The sequence below is a fragment of the Gopherus flavomarginatus genome, chromosome 10, assembly GCF_025201925.1.
Source record: "Gopherus flavomarginatus isolate rGopFla2 chromosome 10, rGopFla2.mat.asm, whole genome shotgun sequence".
NCBI lineage: Eukaryota > Metazoa > Chordata > Testudines > Testudinidae > Gopherus > Gopherus flavomarginatus.
The window spans coordinates 25,195,991-25,219,580 of NC_066626.1; the positions used below are offsets into that span (position 1 = coordinate 25,195,991).

A 23,590-nucleotide genomic window follows, 5' to 3' on the forward strand; every position below is an offset into this window, starting at 1 on the left:
CCCAAATGTCACACCTTTGTGCTCAAACGTCAAACAAATCATCACAACTCTCCCAGAACATCCCCCTCATGCAAATTGGCACAACCACCCACACAACAACACAAGCAGCAATCACAGTAACCCCAAACACATATGGCTACTCACTGCAGCATAACCCCCTAATTCACCACCTTGAAAAATCAACACAGATCTCCCAGATAAACACGGCCCACATTCAGTCAATTCAAATCTCCCAGCACAAAACAATCCATGCACAAATGAACACAACTTTCCCAGCACAACACATATTTGCCCCCCTTTACTTATACTTTTCATAAATGTCAGCGGCAGAGACACGAGTCCATCGCTGCTATGTATTAGACAGTTGTGGAAGTCTCTGCCATTTGGATGACAAGTTATCCAGCACTACTTTATGCAGCCTCTTAAAGGAAAGGTTGGATCAGTTAAAGAACAATTTTTACCCTTTGCCTGACTACAAAGGCATGGCATCTCCACCTTGTGGTTATCTGTATCAAAGGTAATCCTGGTCCACCAGATCTTTATGCATTGTCAGAAGAGCAACAACTAAAGGTAGAAACAGATGTCTTTCTACCATACTCAGGTCAAAAAACAGATTGATAGGATCACAGGAAGTCAAAGGAATCCAGATGAATCCAGAGCTGCATTGACATGAACTTCTCCATAACCGTCCAGAACCAAGAAAGTTTGAAGGAAGTATAGTGGTAATTGGTGAGGTCAGTAAAGTAATGGCTTCTTGACCAAGAGCCTAATTACTGTTTGTTTCAGTGGTCAGCATTTGCTGTTCCAGGGGAAAACAGTAACTATTTCAGTCAGTAGTAGACCCAGGACCTCCCTGCTGGCCTTCAACAGCCATGAGATGTTCTCTCAGCTTCACTAGGACCTCAGTATGTGACCTCAGATGAAATTCTGCCATTGAAGATAGCAGTTATCTGCTCCTCGTTTTACATTGCTCCTGTAAACAGAACAAACTGTTATTTGTTTAAGGATAACAGCACCCCAGTCAGTCCTTATTTTACTTAAAGGACTTGGATTCTTTGAGTCCTCCCTTCGCCATTTCTTCTGATTGCTACTCCCTCTTACTCTGTCTTGTCTTCATTGGACTGTAAGCTTCTTGGGGAAGGTGGCGTCTTTTACTCTGATTGTACTGCACTTAGCACAATGGGTGTTCAGTCCTTATTGGTGCCTTTAGGTACCACCATTATACAAGTAATAAACAATAAACTCTGAAAGAACTTCATATATTGTCAGAGCAAGTCTTGAATGTAGGCCATTGCAGCTACAATTTCTATAATCAGATGATATAGAAGTACAGGTTATAGACTCTTGTATCTTCATGAGAGACTTGATACTGCTTATGTTCCACTTCACAGTAAATATTGCAGGTCAAAGCTTCGGGGTACAGTACTGATGTCCAAATGGTTAAAATAATTATAATTTATATTTTTGAAACAAGAATTAATCCTTCAGCTTTATAAAGAAAAATGGGGGGGTAGTCAAAGAGTTGATTTATTGTCTTCAATGTCTGTGATAATTGTGAGAATCCATTACAACCTACTAATTTTTTCCCTTGGCCCAACCCAGATCAGTCATAAAACTATCTGTCCATTATTTAGTCTTCCCTTTTCTCCAAAATATATGTTTTTCAACAGACTCAGGAAGGACTGTATTGTGGTTCTGTTGCTCAGAGCACAATATGCTATGCTAATGCTTCCTGTGCGTCTAGGTAGCATGCTCTGTGAAAACCTAATATTGATAAATGTTGCAAATAAGATATTTCTCCTAGGAAATAAATTGATGTTTGGTTCAAAGTGATACAGGGTTAATAGTGAATCTTAGTTTGCATCCACGTGAACTACCCTGTCCAGTGTCTTGATTCTGGATGTCACATTATAGACTAACTGAACTCATAAAAAGAAACTAGAGAGATGAGCTGCCTACATTTGCTAGCGTTTATTGATTTTATTTCTAATATGGTGAATAGGTGTTTTTGACAAATGTGGTAAATATAATTGAGACTCTGATACTGTCTTTTAACTTGAAATATAGAGATGAGTGATTTAAATAAAGAACAAACCCCCATAAACGTATCAAAATTTGAATTAATAGCTTTTGTTGTTCAGTCTTCAGATACTTGCTCACACTGAAGTTAATTAGCTCACATACAGTTAAATGTCAGTTCTTTTTAGGCATGGCATGCATTGAGAATAATCAAGGCTGTAGAATAGTTTTAGCTTCATTCATTAGGTCAGTGGTTCTCAAACTTGGGCCGTCGCTTGTTCAGGGAAAGCCCCTGGCGGGCCGGGCCGGTTTGTTTGCCTGCCGTGTCCGCAGGTTTGGCCAATTGCAGCTCTCACCGGCCGTGGTTCGCCTCTCCAGGCCAATGGGGGCTGCAGGAATGGCGGCCAGCACGTCGCTCGGCCCGCGCTGCTTCCTGCAGTCCCTATTGGCCTGAAGTGGTGAACTGCGGCCAGTGGGAGCTATGATCGGCTGAACCTGCAGATGTGGCAGGTTGTCATAACATTTTTTCCCAGATCTGGACCTTAGCGTCCAAAATATGGGTGTTAGCATGAAAACCTCCAAGCTTAGTTGCCAGCTTGGACCTGATAACGCTGCCACCAGCCAGGGATTTATACAGTGCCTAGCTCACTGTGGTCTCCCCAAAACCTTCCCTGGGGGACCCCAAGACTCAGATGCCTTGAGTCTTACAACAAAGGGAAATAACCCCCTCCCCTTGTTATTTCCTCCCAGGCTCCCCTCCCTGGACGACCCTAGGAGATTCCCTGCTTCCAGTCCTGGAAACACAAGTACCGAGAGGTCTAATCTCTTCCCCCCGCCCTTCACCCAGAGGGTATGCAAAGTCAGGCTAGTAAATCTAACACAAAGAGATTTCCCTCTCCCTTCGTCCCTTAGCCTTAACCAGTGAAAAAACTCAAACAGGTCTTAAAAAGAAAGCTTTATATAAAAAGAAAGAAAAGGACATAAAAATGGTCTCTCTGTATTAAGCTGACAAATACAGGGTCATTTGCTTAAAAGAAAAAAATGAATAAACAGCCTTATCCAAAAAGAATACAATTTAACACATTCCAGCAACTACACACATGTAAATACAAAAGAAAACAATATAAACCTATGGTCTTACTATCTTTGTACTTACAACTTAGAAACAGAAGATTAGAAAGCCTGGAGGTAGAAAAATCACTCTCATAGCCGAGAGGGTCAGACCCAAGACAAAGAACTTACACCCAAAACTTCCCTCCACCCAGATTTGAAAAAGTCTTGTTACCTGATTGGTCCTCTGGTCAGGTGTTTCAGGTTACTCCTTTCCAGGTGAAAGAGACATTAACCCTTAGCTATCTGTTTATGACACAGGTAAACAAACTCGCCCGGCCCGCCAGAGGCTTTCCCTGAACAAGCAGTGGCCCAAGTTTGAGAACCACTGCATTAGGACACCTAGCAGACACTAAATTGACTCACTGCATGTTCAGTTTCTTAGAAGCTAAAAATAAAATTGATATTCTTTTCCTTCTTGTTATTTGCTGCCACTGTCTCACTTGAAGATTATCTTTGATAGGACACACAAGAAGGTAAAAGGGTTTGGGACATATCCAGAAATGCTTAAAAGCAGAGATCGTATAAGTATTAAATTTAATAAAAGAACAAGATATTATCTAGTGAATAAATGAGAGATACACAATCAAAAGATGAAGCAGACAGTCTAAATAAAGAGTAATCTGAATGGTAACAGTGTCTAGGAGAAGTTTGATTTCTGCCATGCTGCTCCTCCCCCCTGCCCCACCCCGCACCACCCGTCCCGAATCAGGAAGCTTCCATGTATTGAGATTGTGAAGTTTGTGCAGCAATTTGCTAATTTTTAAATATTCATACATTCCTACTAGCTTAAGAAAAGTCAGGTTAAAGAAAAGTGTAACAATTTTATTACTTCTAGGTAAAAAAAGTCACAGTGCAATATAAATAAAAGTGTAAGAACATCCTTTTCCTGAGATGCCCCTTCAGTTGCAAGAGTGGGGCAGGGATTGAAGCTCCAGCTTTCCAAGGCCCTCTCAGTTGTGAAGAGACCTAGGTATTGAATGAGGCAGATACATTCCTGAGAGGATTTAGACTGCCTGTATCAGTGACAGCTAGTCAATTTTCCACTACGTTCCCTAGGCATTTTGGGTCAGTTTTTTTAAGGTATTTGGGCACCTAATTCTCCTGAAAATCAGTCACAGTTAGGCATTTAAACACCGTTACAAATCTGGACTTCCTTCCCTTGAGATCACTCTGGGCTTCTATGCGGTCTCCAACCCCCCAGTCTTTTCACCTCCTAGGTCTGCAGAGCGTGAACCAACTGCTTTCCTCAGTTGGAGTTGCTCATGCAGCAACACTGCATCTGCCTTTAAAAACCTGAGTAGGCAGGTGGTACCGCCTCCTTTCCACTTCTTGAGTTTTTGTACACACAGCAAAATATGTTTAGTTCAAACTAAAATACCTTTATTTTAATTTAGATTAAAACTAACAGCCAGAAAGAACAAACTTCTTCAGTGAAAGGCTTAGTGTCTGGGTGATTCAAGCTGAACAAGGATAAAAGCAAATTTGAGAACAAGATGTCTGTTGTGTTTTGTGTACATGGTGAAGGACAGAAATTTAAAGGTGCAACCCACAGAGAAAATAAAAGGCCTTGGCAATGGACAATGAAGATCCTAACCCTTCTATGGGCTGCACCCTATCTTGTCCCACTAGGCAGCATCTCTTCTTCCATCTCAGAGTTACAGCAGCCAGGCTGCACAGCAAAAGGCGGAGCAAGCCTGTGAAATTTAAGTCCAAACTGCATCAGCTGTCTTGAATTTAATGAAGACATCTATTAGGACATTCAAAACAGAGGGCCAGTTTGTAGAAAGAGAAATGAGTCTCCTCCTCTGAGGAGTAAATGCTTCCTTTTGCTTTTGATATTCTGAAAGGACAAGTCCTGTTCCAAGGTCATTATTCAGGATCCAGAATTCCAGCTACAATGGAGAATCTTAGGGACCTAATATCCTCCAGGAAAGGGAGAGATCCATACCTAATCCCCAGAGCCAAGGGCAAGACAAATTATGATATGTCCTTTATTAACCAAATAGGCCAACTTCAGAGTTGGAAGAGGAAAAACCAGTGGACTCAGTACCATAGATCCCATTCTCTTGAGCGATCACCAGGCCCCAAATATTTTGTTGGCATACCCTAATATCAAAAATACAAATGAACATGATAGGGATGCTCTTGATAGGACATCTCTTAATCAGAAAGCTAGATGTCAGAGACAAGCTTCTCAGCACTTTCTTTCATGGGAAAGCTCTTTCTAGCAGTAAAGCCCTAGTGAATTCAACAGTCTTCCTAGATAGAAAGAATACTTGGCCTTCCTCAGGATATACCACTTTAAGTGGCACTTCGGGTCCTCACTCTCCGGCTACAGATTGAAAGAATCCAGATCATATTGTCTGAGAAGAGGCTCCGGTAAGAATCGCTTCTTTTGCTTCCAGGGCAGAGGAGCTGGAGCCCTGGATGCCACCACCTCCTCATTTAAGGAGTTTTGGGAATATGCTGAGCCACACAACCCTTAACTTAATAGGAGGAAGACTGCTTTGTTTCTTCCATTTATGAGTCATAAAATGTCACTCCAATGGCTTTTAGGCGCCACAGCTATACAGCAGAAAGTGGTTTCAAATATCCCAACAATTTCATTCAGTCTGTTTACACCAATCCAGAATTAAGTTCAAAGTAGTAAATACATTCCTTAGGGGAAAGAGTTTTTGAATTATGTCTCTTAGGAATCTACTCAGATGAATCATTCTACTTGTTGGATGTACTGAAACTTATCTCCATAACCTGTTTTTATGTTTACATCTGTGGTTCCAGTGCTTTGTAGCCAGAACAGTTTTTATGTCAAATGTTGCGGTTTGGTTTGGATGATGCATCTCAAACTTTTACCAGAGTAAAGAGAATGAGAAAGGAGTGTCTTTTCCTTTAACTGAATGACTGGCTAGACTGGCCAAGCTGAAATGTTGACCACGGTAGCCGTCTCCACAGTTGTTTGTTTCTGGAGCAACAGAGCAGATTTTCAACAGAAAGAAATGTATGCTAATTCTTATTCAGAACCTCTATATGTGAAAACCCAATTCAGCTCTAAACCAGACATACTCAGGATAGACGGTGCAGAGTACAATTACAGATCCTTCTCTGTTGTCTTCAGATATCACTCCCTCTCAGTGGAAGTTGAACTCTTAAGGACCTCCAAAAATTGCTAATGCTGCCATGTCTGTCATATTTTAAGCTGTTGGTTGAAAGCTGAAAACTAATTAAGGGAATGTCTGTGGGCTTCCACAATGGAATCACTTTAGATGCTAGTTTGTAGGGATGGGAAAGCACATCATATCAATGGAATGGCTCAAGGTCATCGATTAGTGACAGAAAAGTAATCAACCAGCTGCCTCAAGAACGGTCACACTTGTCTGTTCTACAGTTTCAGCACAGGCTTAAAAAATCCTCTTTGAAATACACAGTTGGAGTGTGATCACTGGTATATATACGAGCTGACCAGGAGCAAGGATGTGGCAAAAATAAATCAGCTGTTAATGATAAGGGCAGAAAAAACCTTAACCATTCTGTGATTCACGTTATCAAAACATGCAACATGAATGAGTAATTAAGCTGATCCCTAACATGTCTAGGGGTGTGTCTACACTATGAAATAAGGTCGATTTTATAGATGTAGATTTTTATAAATTGATTTTATACAGTCGATTGCGTATGTCCACACTAAGCGCATTAAGTCAGCTGAGTGCATCCTCACTATCAGGGCTAGCATTGACTTATGGAGCAGTGCAATGTGGGTAGCTATCCCACAGTTCTGGCAGTCTCCGCCACCCATTGGAATTCTGGGTTAAGCTCCCAATGCGTGATGGGAAAAACATTGTCGTGGTGGTTTTGAGTACATGTCATCAGTCGTCCCTCCCTCCGTGAAAGCAACGGCAGACAATCGTTTCGCGCCTTTTTTCCTGGGTTATTCGGGCAGATGCCATACCACAGCAAGCATGGAGCCCGCTCAGCTCACCATCACCACTGCTGTTGTGGGTAGGTCTACTGTGTGGGCTGCTGTGATCCAAGTAGCCAATGCAATCATTGCCATTCTGTTATCAAAGATAGTGACTCTGGGAAATGTGTGGGCCTTTTTAGATTTTAGGTGCATCATATTCCTGTCCTTTGTCACTGGTGACGAGGTCTTGCAGCCGTAAATTCCAGTCCGGCCGGTGCTGTAACACCCCATAGCACTTCTGTGGTTGACACATATAACAGTTCCAGGGCTCTTGCTCTTTTGCCTTGGCCGAGGTACCTTGCCCTACCCAGACATCCAAGCATTCAACACAGAAGCACCTGCAGCAGCTAGCATTGGTACACAGCAGCATCTCCTTGCCTTCGCAGCAGACAGTGCAGTAGGAGTGCTAACTGTCATCATCCACCGCTTCCACTGCAACTTTGCTCGGCTCCCCAGCAACGAGCTCGGGGGATCCGTACTGGTCTTCCTGGGTGCTGCTGGCAGCGGACGGTGCAGTAGGACTGGTAACAGTCCTCGGACATGTAGGTTGGCCAGCAGTTCTGGGAACGTCTTCCCTGCCCGGCTCCTAGCAACCTTCAGGGCATGGTGTATGGGTCCATCACTTCCCCTGCAACTCTGCCATCTTGCTCCTCAGCGACGAGCTTGGGGGATACGTTCATGAAGCCTGGACAGTAGTAAGGAGTAGTTCAGCTATAGGCTGAACAAGTGCAGAATGGTGGTAGAATGTGCTTTTGGATGTTTAAAAGCTCGCGCTTTTGTTCAGACCTCCATGCAACAAATACTCTCATTGTTATTGCTGCTTGCTGTGTGCTCCATAATATCTGTGAGAGTAAAGGGGAGACATTTATTGTGGAGTGGGAGGTTGAGGCAAATTGCCTGGCGTCCGATTTTGAGCAGCCAGACACCAGGGCGATTAGAAGAGCACAGCATGGCGCGCTGCCCATCAAAGAGGCTTTGAAAACCAATTTCATGACTGGCCAGGTTTCTGTGTGACAGTTGTGTGTGTTTGTCCTTGATGCAAACCCCGCCCACTTTGTTGATTTTAATTCCCTGTAAGCCAATCACCCTCCCCCCTTCAAAATAAAGTAACTTATTTTGAAACCATGCATACTTTATTAATTAAAAAAATGAGAAAACGGACAAGGTAGCCTAGGTGGGGTGGGGGAGGAGGGAAGGACAAGGGCCCATTGCTTATTGTAGCCACACTAAAAATCAAACTGTTTGAATGACAGCCTTCTGTTACTTAGGCCATCCTCTGGAGTGGGGTGGCTGAGTGCCTGGAGCCTCCCCCTTGAGCGTCTGGGTGAGAAGCCAAGGAAGATGGGGAGGAGGGTAGGCAGTTATACAATGGATGCAGGAGGGGTCTGTGCTCTTGTTGGCTTTCCTGCAGCTCCAACAGACGCTTCATCATGTCCATTTGCTCCCCCAGCAGACGCTTCATCATGTCCATTTGGTCCCACATTAGCCTCAGCATCACGTCCTGTCTCTGCTCTTCACTCTCACTTAATTCTTTCCTGGCCTCTGCCACTGAATGCCTCCATGCATTAAGCTGTACCCTATCAGTGTGGGAGGACTGGATGAGCTTGGAAATCATGTCAGTGCATTTTTTTCGCCTTCTAATTTGCAATAACCTCAGGGACGGAGATGATAGGGGGAGTGTAGAAAAATTCTGCGCTCTATGATTCTAGGGGGACTGCATGGTCACCTGTGCTGCTGAGTTCACCACGCTGACCAAACAGGAAATGAAATTCAAAAATTCCTGGGGCTTTTCCTGTGTACCTAGCTAGTGCATCAGAGTTCAAAGTGCTGTCACAGTGGAGCACTCTGGGATAGCTGCCAGAGGCCAATACCGTCAATTTGTGTCTGCATTACCCCAAATTTGACCCAGCTAAGTCGATTTTAGTGCTACTCCCCTCGCCGAGGAGGAGTACAGAAGTCTATTTTAAGAGCCCTTTAGGTCGACAGAATGGAGTTGGTTGAGTGGACGCATTCATTTTTAAATCGACCTAATGTGACTAAATTCGACCCAACCCTGTACTGTAGACCAGGCCTAGTAGAGTAGATACCAAGTTCTTTTGAGTGAATTTGTGAAAATTGGTTGCAACACTGCTCTGGGACTCAGGAAGCCTGGTTTCAATATCAAGCTCTGCCACAGACTTCCTGGTTGATCTTGAGCAAGTCACTCATGGCATGATCCAAAGCCTCTTGAAATCAATGGAAAGACTCCCATTGAGATTAGTAGGATTTGGATCATGTCCAGTCTCTATGCTTAGTTCCCCATCTGTAAAATTGGGATAATGGGAACTTTGCAAGTGTATTATGAGGATAAATACTTATGATTGTAAGGAGCTTACATACTGTGATGATAGGAGCCCTATATGTATCTCTGAGAACTCATGAAGGACTGGTGATGTCCCAGCAGCTCCCATTGGCCCAGAGCAGCAATTGGCCTGGAGCAGCAATCCGCTGCCAGTGGGAGTCGCTGCCAGTGGGAGCCGCGATTGGCTCCCTGTGGTCGGGGCAGGTAAACACACCGGCCCGCCCTCCAGGGGCTTTCCCTACAGAAGCGGCGACCCATTTGAGAAACCCTGCTTTAGTGGTTTATACTCTACAAAATGTCAGAAATAAATTTTACAAAAATATTTTTCTTTCAAACAGCAAACCACAAATCAGACACAAACAGACTCTTTGTCTCCATCCCCCAACACTGTGTCACCTGTGCCTTTAAATAACCCAACGAGTGCCCCAAGATTTGGAACGGTTATTCCTAATCGCATCTTTGTAGGAGGAATCGATTTTAAGGTATTTTTTTCTAATCTTGGTAGATAAGTAATAGCATAAATGTTTTGATATTTTTTCTTTATTAGTCTTACTTTATATATTCATTAATTTTATGCATTTTAGGTATAAGTGTATATAAGATTGTGAGATGATGGTGGTCTTTGCAATAATATCCTAATTAGAGGTGTAAACTAAGCCTTAAAATTGTGTTTTATCTGATTTTGACACAGAAAGATGGCTATTTTTATTTGCATATTGAACTGCTACAAGCATTCTTTTTAAAAATATCTGAAAACTTATTTGTAATACAGATGTTTTGTAGATTATACATTTTTAGAGCAGAATTTAAAAAAAATACTTCTAGATAGAGCTAAAAATGACAATCTAGTACACTACATTAATCATCTTTGAATCACAAAATCTCCTTATTCCTTTTTTCTACACAGCACAGTACTGTAGGTAATAAACATCTCCATATTATTAGTAAGTATCTGTATCTTCAGCTCTGTTGACTTTTCATCCATTTCACAATAAAAAGAAGTTAAGCATATTTACCTTACTTTGTCATATTTTCTTTACTTTGTTGTGGGGTCATGTCTCCTGTGCATCCCTCATCGCTTGAGATGCCTCTGCAGTGCCCTGCCATCAGCTCCCCCCTCCTTCAAGGCTGTGCTACTAAATAGACACAGAACAGTCTCACAGGCCCTTTTGGCCAGGCTTTTGTTCATTTTCCAATACATCAAACCAAAGTGACAATATGGCAGTTACCCTGCTAGCCTTAGTCTCTGCCCTGAGGAGTATATCCTCCAAAGCTACCACTAAGTCACCTCTCTTTGGTAGTCTCTACAACTCTCTCTCTACCTCCTCCTCTTCCGTTTCTTGCTACTCTTTATAGAGAGACAGCTAATGTTGCTCATATGTGCCTCGTCAGTAATCGGTTGGCTGGGCACAGGCCTGTGGAAGATAAAGGGGCAAGCCATCCTGTTACACAGGATAATATCTAGGAAGAGTAAGCATGTTTGTTTAAGGATTTGCCACAGAGTATTGCTAGTACATAACCTAACTGAACACATGCAGCCTTGATGCTACATGTTCTGGACCCTCCAAAAGGCAATAAATATGAGGCCATATGCACACTCCTTTGCTGATCTGAACATTTGGTGATTTCCATGCTGCTCTCATTTTCTTTTTTACCACTTTAGAACCATGGACCTCTGCTTCTTTTGTCTGTTTAACTGTTCCTTCTTTCCCACCATCAGTATCCTCTCTGCCTTAATGCAGTTAGTCAGAGGATCCATTGAGCACTGACTCAGATTAAGAGAAAGAAAAGAATGGATGTGGCGGATATTCATCTTGTCCATCATTATGTTGCAGGCACAGAGGGTGCCCGAGGCAAGCAACAGTGGTTCGTGCCTGGAGTGCTTAGCGCCAATGAACAGAAACCAGGGTGGAGAAGCAAGCAAAGTTTATTTGAGATCTCAAAGTGGTGCTGGGAGACTTAACATGCCTCAGATCCAGCACCCCTACACAAGCGGCTTTTCCCTTTTTATACGTTTTTTTTCTCTTTCTTCTTTCTCCCCCCCTCTTCCTCCCCGTGTAACAATTACGTAAGCGCAGGTGCATTAAGTAATCTTGGCCGCGGCAGCTCGTTAGTAAGTTTTCCTTCTGCAAGTTATCTTGTCCTTCTGCTAAAGGTGCACAGGCCTCATTATTTCTGCTTTAGACCAGTTAGAACTGTTGCAACTGATAACGGCTGTTACACTTGGCCTTTTAGGTCAATTAAAGTTGAAACATGGAGGGACTCTTGTCTGCTGAGGCCTAAAACCAGGAAGGCTCCATACCCTTGTGGCCTTCCACCTTCCCGAGTTACTTAGGGTTATGTTTAATGACACCAACAACTATGGCTGACAATTTACCCAGCATATCTTGCATAATAATTACAAGAGCTTCCAGGATCTTTTTGATCATGTGGCTGAGGCATTAGAAATTCATGTTTTTACTGTTGAGATGAAATTGTACAGGCTCTTCAGTATGTTTGGAGCTTCACTAGGATGGCAGAGTAGTTCTTTATATAAAAAAAAAATATTCTAGTAAAGACTTCTGTCTCCCTCCCAATTTTGTCTTTCCTGTGGCTAGCAATGCCAGGGACCGTCAGTATTTCAGATAATGTTTATACTTATCTTGTCTGATGAAGGGGGTATAATTGTTTGTGCAGGAGCTGAGAGGTCTAAAGGTGGGAAAGTTTTAGGTTATCTCTCCCTTGGAGAGTGAGAGTAAGGAATATGAATTTCATTGGAAAGGGGAAATAACCCTTTCAGCTAAGCTTACTGCCAAATGGGCTTAGTGAGATGTGGATTCAAAAACTAGGATAGATTCCTGCCAATCTTAGATCATTTCTGGGAAGAAATCTTTCCAAAAGCCAGAGAGTGTCATAATCCTTGAGAGCCGCTTGCTAGAGCTAGTTGAAAAAAATCAAAATTATTGGAAAAACAGACAGGTTTTCAGTGAAATTTTCACAAAAAATGTTTCCTCTTTCCAACCAGTTCTACTGCTTCCATTTCCTCTGATATGCCCATCTACTAGTTCTTCCAAATCTCCTTTCTCATAGTCTAGTTAGGGTGACCAGATAACAAATGTGAAAAATCAGGGTTGAGGTATGGGGTAATAGGTGCCTATATAAGAAAAAGTCCCAAATATCAGGACTGACCATATAAAATTGGAATATCTGGTCATCCTAAGTCTAGTTGACATTCTCCATCTATCTCTGAAGTTATTGTATCTTGTAACTTGGAGCTTAGTATCCTTGTGACGGTACCTCCCATAAGGCTTTATGGAAATATGCTTAGAATGTGTTTTATGCTACATATGCCATAAAACATCTCTCAAAGGTTATGATCTGCTGAATCTATTAATCCTATTTGTATGCATGTATCATTTTTGTATTTGAAGTTATGAATATTGGCTGTGTACTGGCTTGATTTCTAAATAACCTTAGTAGAGCATTTGGTCCTTTCCTGGAGAAAGGAATGTTGAAGTTAAGTACATTGTACAGGCTCTTCAATGTATTTGGAGCTTCATTAGGAGGGCAGAGTAATTCTTTGCAGCACCAAGAAAATAACACCTTTTTATAAAATACATCTTGAAGATAAAATTCTTCCAAACAAGTACTCACCAATTGTCTCAATGACACAACCATTATGATAACTTATATTAATTCTGTAATCAGTAAAAACTCCCCTGTTCCTCAGAGGCATAGACAAGGCAGTGTAAACCTTGGAGAAGTGGAAGAATAATTTTTCCAGCATATACCATACATTTAAAAAAATGACTTGTGAGTCAAAGAAACACATTAAAACTTCTGATATAGTTCCTTGAGGCTCTGAGAACTCTAGATCCATCCAGGAGTGGCTTGAGGCTGGGAATGGTTGGGCCATTACACTAATTTAATCTATTTCCCCATGTTATGTGTCCTCACACCTTCTATGGGTCATCCTGATTATCATTTCAAAAGTTTTTTTTCTCCTGCTGATGATAACTCACCTCAATTGATTGGCCTCTTACAGTTGGCATGGCTACTTCCACCTGAAATGTTCTCTATATGTATAAATATCTTCTTGCTGTATGTTCCAGTCTATGCATCTGATGAAGTGGGCTATAGCCCACGAAAGCTTATGCTCAAATAAATGTGTTAGTCTCTAAGGTGCCACAAGCACTCCTGTTCTTTTTGCAGATACCAGCTAACACGACTGCTACTCTGAAACCAAAGATCAATGTGCACCAGCACACTTCCATGAAGCATGAGATTCAACACGTGCCAAATCAGCAGTCACACAGGATCAGACATTCAAATGCCTGGTGTATTTATTTCAGTGTCTGTACTTCTAGATACCGAAATCTTCTGGAAGACCACACTTGATACATGTTTTTATCAGTACAGAAAATGAACATGTTATGCATCTGTAGTACACAGTGTTTCAATAATAGACTTTATGGTAAAAAGGGACCATTATGATAATTTAGTTTGACCTGCATAATATGGGTTAATAACTTCACCCTATCTTAATGATTGTTTTTCAAACTTAGCAAATTATTCATGGAAGTCTACGCACACTTGCTCAGTTTTAAATTTTAAAATGATCTCTAAATTATAATGCCTCGTGTTGTAAACGACACTAAAATATAGAACTGAAAAACTTGTCTGAGACAAAATGGAATTCAGATATAATTGAGTTACAAGATTATTGAAGTAAAATTATAATGTAAATTCAGTAAATACTTCGATTTATTTCTGAAGATTAAAATCATGTAGGATTAAAACTGAGATTATTACCTGCTCTCTCTCTCTTTTGCTCTCACACCGCAGCTCTGCCTCCATACCCACACCCACTGTCTTCCCAAAACAGTCACAGAAACATTCACCTTGGAGGCTTTTCTCTGTTTCTAGTGTTTTTAATAAATAGTTGCTCCCAGGATTTACAAGTAGTTTGTTGTTAAATGTGTCCAAACCAAAGCAATATTGTGGTTATTTCTTATTTAATAACTAAACAAACACATTCATTTTGTTCTTTTGCTTTATTTTACCAGACTAACGAAAATGACCTAAGGAAGTTTTTTGCCCAGTATGGGTGTGTGAAAGAAGTGAAGATAATAAATGACAGAGCTGGAGTTTCAAAGGGGTTAGTACAGTTGCAATATATCCATTGTGTCCATTGTGGACACTGAAAACATCATAGTAAGTGGAATAAGTGCTATAGAAGTTGATGGTGATTTTCATGGCTTATAACATTGTTACTGGCATTGCATTATATGGCACACTCAAGTTTCAGTTCATTTTTCTTTCTTAACAGTGTCCCAGAATGGTTGTGTTGATAAATGTATGGTTAGCATCACTATTTTCCTCCTCTCTAAGCACTTAGACCTCACTTTAACCTGGAGTTTCACAGGCAAGAATGTCCATTGTGTTACAATATGGGTGAGGGCCTCATCCCCTTTCTGGCCCCTTTACATCATGTAAAAGGATCAGGGTGGAATAAAGGAGCGCTAAAAGCCTGAATCCAATCAGGAACAGATTCCCCCAGCTCAGGAACTAAGCCTGTATTCTGAGGAGCCGCTTGCAAGCTCTAGTGCAGAGGGCATACCGGGAGCAGGGAGGAAGGGACATGTTGCTGGCAAGGCCACAACATGTAGCACTGCAAACATTTATGTTGCATATAGGTAACTGGGAACATGCTGCCATGACTTAGCCAAGCCCCTAGGGATGTCTGTTATGCCAGGGGCCACAGAGCAGCACAAAATCAGAAGTGTGTAAAGATGGTGTAAAATCACCATTGCTTTCCTCTGAGCTGGGATTTCTGTGCAGCACATCTAAGAGTTGCAGTAGGATCCTTGTAATCGGGGGTATGGAGTACCTGCATAAGTATTAGATCCATTTTTATGTACAAGGCTGTCATAGTTTTCAGCACCTTAAGTTTGCAGATGTGAGACAGCTTGCAACTTCATTCTTCCTCGTCCCTTGTCACTGCGTCTCTGAAACTCACTCTGAACACAGAAAGAAGAAGCTTCTGCCCCACACCAGAAGAGGAGCTTTTCTCCTCACCTTCAAGGTTGTTACCAGCTCTGCCACTCCCTACCTAACTACTTTGTCTCTCATCATGGTATCCCCAATGTCTGCACCTGCCTCTGTTGCCACCTCCATTTGTCTACCTCTCTGACAGCGGTTTTCGTGTTTTCTTCCAGTGCACCCCTTGGTAACACACAGAATTCCTTCCCTGAACTGATCCATAAGACATTTACTCTATCCTCCAAATCTCTGCTTCCGTTCTCCTTCAGCCTTGATACCTAAAAGAAACTAGCTGACTAATATTAATAGATGGAGGAGTAGCTGAAGAGTATGTATTTTGCTTACCTGCTTTAATCCATTCCTCTCCCTCAACGTTTTTATGTTGCTTTTTTCTTAGACTGGAAGCTCTTTATGGCAGGGACTGTATCTTCCTTGGTGTGTAATCATCACCTAGCGCATTGGTGCTACCAGAATGCCAATAATAAATAACAAACATGAAATGTGGATGAGGAAAGTTTGCTGTAGAAACCTTACGTTTTGAATTAACTTATCTGTTCTAAGCTGGTAGGTTGATTTAGCAGCAATAAAACTGCTCTAACAAACAAGATTTTTCAGCAGGAGTAAATTCTTTCCTCAACATAAGCAAAAAACCTATCACAAAAACATTCCCCAACATAGTGTTGACTCGGTACCTTGATGTGTAGCACCCTTTCTTCCCACAGGTATTTTTGCTTCAGTCTCTTCAATAAGATCATCTTATTGCCATTCCCCAGAGAAGCTGTATAGGGAAAAGAGAAAGGAAACTGAAGTTAAGCTCTTGTTTACTGCAGAATAGATAGTTCCTGTGCGCCTGGCCGCAGTTTGCTTGATTTCTGAATCTTAACACTTATTAACATTCAGAGGGTAGCCGTATTAGTCTGGATCTGTAAAAGCAGCAAAGAATCCTGTGGCACCTTATAGACTAACAGACGTTTTGGAGCATGAGCTTTCGTGGGTGAATACCCACTTCCTCACATGCATCTGAGGAAGTGGGTATTCACCCACGAAAGCTCATGCTCCAAAACGTCTGTTAGTCTATAAGGTGCCACAGGATTCTTTGCTGCTTTTACTTATTAACATTGTTTATGTACTGAATTTTCCTGATATTTTAAAAGAACTTTACAGCCACTTAGACTCTGCAAAGGAACTTTGACGCTGCAAAAGAGCTTTAGCAATGAATCCTTAAGTGAGATGTCAGTGTGAATGAAATAGAAAACTTTGCTGATGTCTTTAAAAATATTGGTATGCAGGAAACGCCACTATGAATGTACCTAGTTGCAGTAAACAGTTTTCTATCTGTATCTTCACATATAATTGTATTACAGTTACATATTTTGAATATTACACAGTTTTTGGAAGTTCACAGGTGGCATGGCTTTTATATTTATTACCCAAAATGCTTTGTGATTTTTGTTTTTTTAATGATTTAGTTCATGATGAGTTTGCAGCTCTCCTTACTATCACTTTGAACTTTAGCCAGGACTTTCATATATGCTATCATTTTTAAATAGAGTCCCAACTTCCTTTTATAAGTGTCATTTTTTTTTCTTCCTTAAAAGGTAAAACTTGGTAGTTTTACAATCATTACAGATGAGTCTTGTAACTCCTCCTATTACTAAGGTTGCCTTCACTTCCCATCGTAAACACCCCATTTTCAATTGCTTATAACTTTGCCAAATTTTAACCATTTTGGCTGAAATCTTGCATGTCAGTTACCTGTCTCAAGCTGAATTTACCTGGAAAATTTCTGAGTATGAAGCTAGTAAAAAATACATTATTTTGCCCATTTTAAAAAACTCTGATTACCTTTTCTTTGAAAAGGTCCAGTGCCCCCATGTTTGGAGATTTGGGATATGGAGACTTGAGATTTGGCAGGGGGGTGTTCTTTGTGTCAGGGATGTTCCTTTTGCCATTCCCATGAAAATTGCCCCAAATTTGGCTCAGTTACAAGCCTTTGAAAAATCATAGTTTACACATGCTCAGTAGAGACTTTGGTTTTAGCAGCTACATTCTTGAAGATTCCAGGCACGCTGCAGCCCAGAGATGAGCAGGACTTTCCGTGCACTTTGGCTCTGGGCTGCTGTGGGCATGCTGGGTCCAGGCACCTGAGCTTGGAACAGGGAAACTGTTTCTCATGTTCTTAATGACACCCTTTCCCTCTTCCCCCCCCCCCCCGCCCCCGATTGGGCCCTGCAGCATGGAGGAGGAAGCTGCCTGATTCAAATGCAGAAGGGACAAGAGCTAGAGGGGGAAGCTAGAGGGAGGAAGCAGAGAAAAAGGGGGAGTTGGGGTGGGGCGATGAGAGTCTATCTGGGCAAGGAAACTGGGAGTGGGAGCTGGTGAGAGGAATGGTGGGCCTGGAACCTGTTGGCTAATGGGGAGTGGAACAGTGAGATTGGATGGAGTGAGAGAGGGAACTGAGAGTAGCTGGACAAGGAGACTTGAATTAGGAACCAGTGTGGAAAAGGAAACTGGGGAGGGGAGACATCTGACAAGGAGCTGTGGCACAGGGGTAGAACTGGGACTATTTGAGCAAAAAGACTGAGATCAGGAGACAGGGTGGGGTGAGAGATGAGACTGGATGAGGAACCCAGAGAGGAAGACTATGACTAAGAGATAGTGGTGTGAGAAGGGAGAGGCAGATTGGCTGAGGACCCGGAAATGGTGAAAAGAGGACTAGCTGGGCAAGGGGACTGGGACAGGGTGTGAGGAGGGGGAGAGATTGGGAGTGCGGGGAGATTTGCACTGACTAAGTAAATAATCTGAGACTGAGTTTATAAATCTGAGGAGTGGAAACTGGGACCAGGTACACAGGAAGAATTGGACTGGAATAGGAAGCCAAGGTGGGAAAGCAAAAAGTCTGTAGAAGAGTCTGTGCGAACTACAATAAACTTCCCTCCAAATCCTGGAATGGAACCCAAGATCCCTGTGTCTCACCATTATTCTACTGTTACCAAATACATTTGAAACGGACAGGCTGTGCGTGTGTTTCATTCTCAAAAGTAAGTGCTCTTATGTATATTCATTATAATACATTCTCTAATTACATAATCACACACTATTTTTCCACAGGACCCCTGTCTCATTCATGGCAGAGGATGGACCTGCTGTGGGAATGAATCAGGTTGTATAGTGAAGGAGGTCGCTGTCTATAAGTCCCCAGCTTTATTTGTTGAGGAAATTGGAAGTTCTGTAGTGAATGAGGTAGTGGAATGCAGGAAGAAGAAGGATGATTTCATAGTTAAAGCAGTTAAATATTGCTCTGGAGAATGAGATTCTATCTCAGCCCATGTTAAAAGAGTTTCTAGGTGATGCTGGGAAAGTCACTTAAACCAAATTCTTCACAGGTGATCACTAATTGTGTATTCCTCTTTTTCTGGGTGCCCTACTTGATACCCTGGTGTTTAATTTGCAGAAGTGCTAGGTACTCTCAGCATCAGCTGATGTCAATAGGAACCTGTGTCTGAACATACAAAATGCTATATAATGATAAGTGTGCGGAAAAATCTGGTCACAGGTGTCTTTTTACCTTAAACTTTCTGTGCCTGAGTTCCTCATCTCTAAAATAGGGATAATATCACTCTGTCACCTCTCAGAATGCTCTGAAAATTAATAATATTTGTGAAGAATTAAAATGCAATCAGCCAGTGCTATAGAAAAGCCTGTGAGGATATTAATAATTATGCCTTCAGAGAAGAGTTTGGATAGTGTACAGTAAATTGGGCCCCAAAATGTAGTGGATACTTTTGACTTTAATCTCTCTGTGACTCAGTTCCCCATCTGTAAAATGTGGATAATAATACCCCCTCATCTCACAGGTGCTGTGAAAATAAATTCATTAATGTTTGTAAAGCAGTCATATTATAGTGATGACCACCTTAAAAAAGCCCATGAGGATGTTAATTCTGTCTTCAGAGCAGGGCCCGGGCCTGGGCCAGGACCACACAAACAATGAGGATAAAACAAAATATTGACTAGCTGCTCGTTAAGCAGTGTTCACCGAATGAGACAGTGGTTCTGTGAGAAAAATAGAATGTGAGCCTGTAATTAAAGACTATTATAGTTCATACACATACAGGGCCGAATTAAGGTTGCCAAGGCAACTTTATTTGTCATTTCATAACTTCTTAGTGCTTTACTTTTCAAACTTAACATTTTAACATAGTATGTTGTATAATATGTAATATATATAATATATATTATAATGTGTTTTTTGTTACAAAGTAGTATGGCAAGAAAAATAATTTATGTAATTTTTATTTAGGTATGGTTTCATCACTTTTGAAACTCAAGAAGATGCACAAAAAATTTTACAAGAGGTAAGATGATATATTCATCATTATACTCATTGTTTAGGTAAATTCTTCAATATGGAATTAGTGCTTGCAGACATCCATTACCAATGGATATTTGTCACTTCTGTATTTGCCTGCTTGGATTTGAAGGTATTAAAGAAGCCCAGGATGTCTGTGGGCCGTTTGTTCAGATTTGTTGCTTTTCTTTCTTTGTACAGAAGAATGAAGAGAAGCAACAGTAGCATTATTTTCCCTTCTGAACCCACAGAACATCTAAGAAGACATCTCAGAGATTTAGATTTAAGGGAGGGTGGGTATTAGGAGTCTCTAGAGCTGACTAAGGCAGGTGAAGGTGTTGCTTCAGTGTAAGGTACCTTAACTTTGTAGAGAGAGCTGTTTCCAGCCTCTTCTCTGTATACTAATCACTTGGATCTGAAGTTTGTTGTGAATCCAGTTCCTTCTGGTGCTGTGATTTCCTTGAGCAGAGAATCCAGCTGTCATAAGTAGACTATATTTTTAGGCTGAGGCTGAGATCATGAGGAAAATTGAAGTTAACCTCACGCTCATCAAGGAGGAACCACTCAGGTGCACTCAAAAACCTCTGAGGTATCTGAGGCCCACTTCCAGATACAATTAATTCTTGCTCCTGGAAATGTGAGGTTTGCCCCAGAATGGACCTTTCTTAACTGCAAGGATATTCTCTCTTGTACTTGTCTTAGGATATAGGAAGCCATGATGGCTCCAACACCTTAGCCTTTTGCAACCTGTTCTCTTGGGCTGCTTGGGCTGTGTTGGCTGGATCAGCCATGGGCTCAGTTGTGTTCATGAAGTGGGGGGAGGGATAGCTCAGTGGTTTGAGCATTGGCCTTCTAAACCCAGGGTTGTGAGTTCAGCCCTTGAGGGGGCCATTTAGAGATCTGGGGCAAAAGTCTGTCTGGGGTTTTGGTCCTGCTTTGAGCAGGGGGTTGGACTAGATGACCTCCTGAGGTCCCTTCCAACCCTGATATTCTATGAAGTTCCCTGAAGACCACCAGAGGATATTACCTCAAGCAAACCCTCTTCTAGACTTGAGTGGCAACCTATCAACAAGTACAGCTGGTTGAAAATTTTAAAATATTGAAAATTTTATTCAAAGAGCTGGGAAATTCTTAATGAAATTTTAACGACATGGTATTTCCCATTTTTGGCCAACTCTGGTTAAAATTATATATATATATATATAAGCAGTCCAAATTTTGACTGATAATACCAATGCAATATATGGTGTTATATCATCAGAGAGGAGCTTCTTCCCACCACCACCTGTGTCAGGAAGCAATTTGGCTCTGGAAACTGTACACTCGTTATCATGTCTCACTAGCTGCTTTCCCTTAAATAGGTTTATTTGCCATGAAAGAGAATATATAGTACCATCCTTTGTGTTCCAGAGCTCAAATTCAGCAAAGCACGTGCCTAACTTTTAAGCACGTAGACAGTGCTTAGCGTCAAGCAAGTGCTTAAATATCTTGCTGAACTGGGGCCCAGAGAAGGAAAACAGTCTGTTCTCTGACTGTTGCCTTTGGACTGGACTGGAATCTTTATGCATTTCCTTTTATATCTTTCTTTAAATAAATATTCTGGATAATAAAACTGCAAAAGGTTTGAGATTTTATTGTTAGCTCTTTAATGGATATATTGTATCTGATACTTGGACTTCCTAACTCTGGCAGTGAAAACTTGGGTCCTGATTCTGATTTATACCCATTTGCACTGGTATAAATGACTACAAAGTGTTCAGGGAAATGGAGAATCAGGGCCTCTGGTTCCTCCAGATTTCCTTTTGCAGAAGCAGGATAAAAGGGACACTTACAATTTAAAAATCACATTGCTGTCTGATTTTTGTTTTACCTACTGTAGATGCAAAGCAATACTTACATCTACAGTAAATGAAAGAGATTAGCGAAAGTTTGCAGTTGGTTTACTTTGTGAATTTGACAGTATTTTTTGCAGTCACTTTGTTGTTTTCCTTTAAATGATGAGGAGCTGAAAGAAGATGTAAATAAAAGTAGCCCCATCGTACTTTGATTTACACTTTGGTCTGGTCTGCACTAGAAAATTAAGTCAGCTTAACTATGTCACTCAGGGGTGTGAAAATCCATACCCCGGAGTGGTGTAGTTAAGCTGACCTAACCCCCTGTGCCAACAACGCTAACCTGCACAGCAAGTTACTGTGCTGCAAGTCTCAAGAGTGTGAATTTACAGCACACCAGCTGAATTATTGAAGTCATCCTTTATAAACTGTATAGTAGCCTTGCAGTGTATTAATTGCATGTTTTAATATAGTTAATTTTTTTAAAGTAAACATTTTTATAATGACATTTATTTTGAAAAGGAGGAAAGTAAAACTGGCATTTTTACTAGCAATTATTTGTGTCTCTGGTCAGGAAACTCCATTAGCGTTCAGAAGTAAATTTTAGTGAGCATTTGCCCAAATCACAATAAGCACCATGTACACATTGGAGCACAATTGGTAATTTTTGCAAAATGAAGCCAAGGACTTAGATAGTAAAAGTGTTGGTTTTTTAGTACTTGGAATACACTATCAGAGATCTGAAAGAAGCTTGTTGGGTGTGTTCACTATCATCTACTTCTAGTTTTATTTTCAGTAGTTATATGCACCCAAAAAATAAAAAGTAAAAGTACTGAATATTAAGTGTTTTTCTTTGTTTTAGGCTGAAAAACTTAATTATAAGGATAAGAAACTGAATATTGGTCCAGCAATAAGAAAACAACAAGTAGGGATTTCTCGTATGTATTTTCACTATATTCTTTAGCTGCATGTGATATAAATAGAACTCGTTTAACCAAAAATGTCTGTGTTGAACCTGTACTGTACTAATCCAGAGCGTTGAATATGATTAGAATAGTCAGCAAGTGGAAGCACTGGCATACTAACAAAAACATCAAAAGTACCAGATTTCCAGGCACCATCCTTTAACCCTTACAATATGTTCCTTTGTACATTGCATGGAAGGGATCCAAAGGATGAAGATTGTACCCACTTGAATGTGGAATGGAATGTGACTCTTTGGTATGGCAGAATGTGACTCTGGTATGGCAGTATGCCCCTTCCTAACTGTCACAAACCCTTATGGTGACAGACCCTCAAAGCTAAAGACAAATGTGTTTTAACTGCAGGAAAAGAGTATGTGACAGTCTGCTGTATACAGCATTTTCCTATTGGAAACAGGGCACATGTTATATTGACATGCTACATACGTTGCTCTAAGGAACATTAACTCCCCATGTGTGCTGTGTGAAGCCATGTTCAAAGGTCAATAGCTGTTGAAGTATAACCAGTGGTAGCATAGCAGTGGATTCCGATGTGCTGGAAGTGGCCAGAGCCATGATGAGGCAGCAGTGATAAGCGGTTTAAGGATGGCAAGAATTGAGAGTATATTCATCCTACAGCCACGCTGAAGGAGACTTAGACAAGATAATATATTGTAGGTGGCACATGTTCCTTTTATCTATCCCAGAGGTTGCACCTAACAGAGGCAGGGACAGTCTCTGGGTAAAGCCAGGGATCCATGAGGTTTAGGTCATTTATAGAAGAGGCTCATTGGAAAATGTGTGTTTAGATATCCATGCCCCCTGCCTATTCTCTAGTGTCACCTGTCCCATATTGCTACAGGGATGATACAGTGCTGCTTCAGTTGTTCAAAAACTTTTCAAAAAAGCTTTGATGGTAGGTGGTCCCTTTTTGTACATTTTTACTTGAGCAGGAAGATATTTCTATACCTGATATTGTTGTGATATGTCAGC

The 23,590-nt window shown here is 41.3% G+C and overlaps 1 protein-coding gene across 1 annotated transcript in view; it reads left to right on the plus strand.

The window, feature by feature from the left end:
• The window catches only part of BOLL (boule homolog, RNA binding protein), a 101,714-nt gene that overhangs the window by 6,826 nt on the left and 71,298 nt on the right, over positions 1 to 23,590 (plus strand). The window contains exons 3-6 of the mRNA XM_050969530.1: positions 9,770 to 9,913; positions 14,477 to 14,568; positions 19,756 to 19,810; positions 22,498 to 22,573. Of these exons, the coding sequence (XP_050825487.1) occupies positions 9,770 to 9,913; positions 14,477 to 14,568; positions 19,756 to 19,810; positions 22,498 to 22,573 (367 nt within the window). The remainder of the gene's footprint in view (positions 1 to 9,769; positions 9,914 to 14,476; positions 14,569 to 19,755; positions 19,811 to 22,497; positions 22,574 to 23,590) is intronic.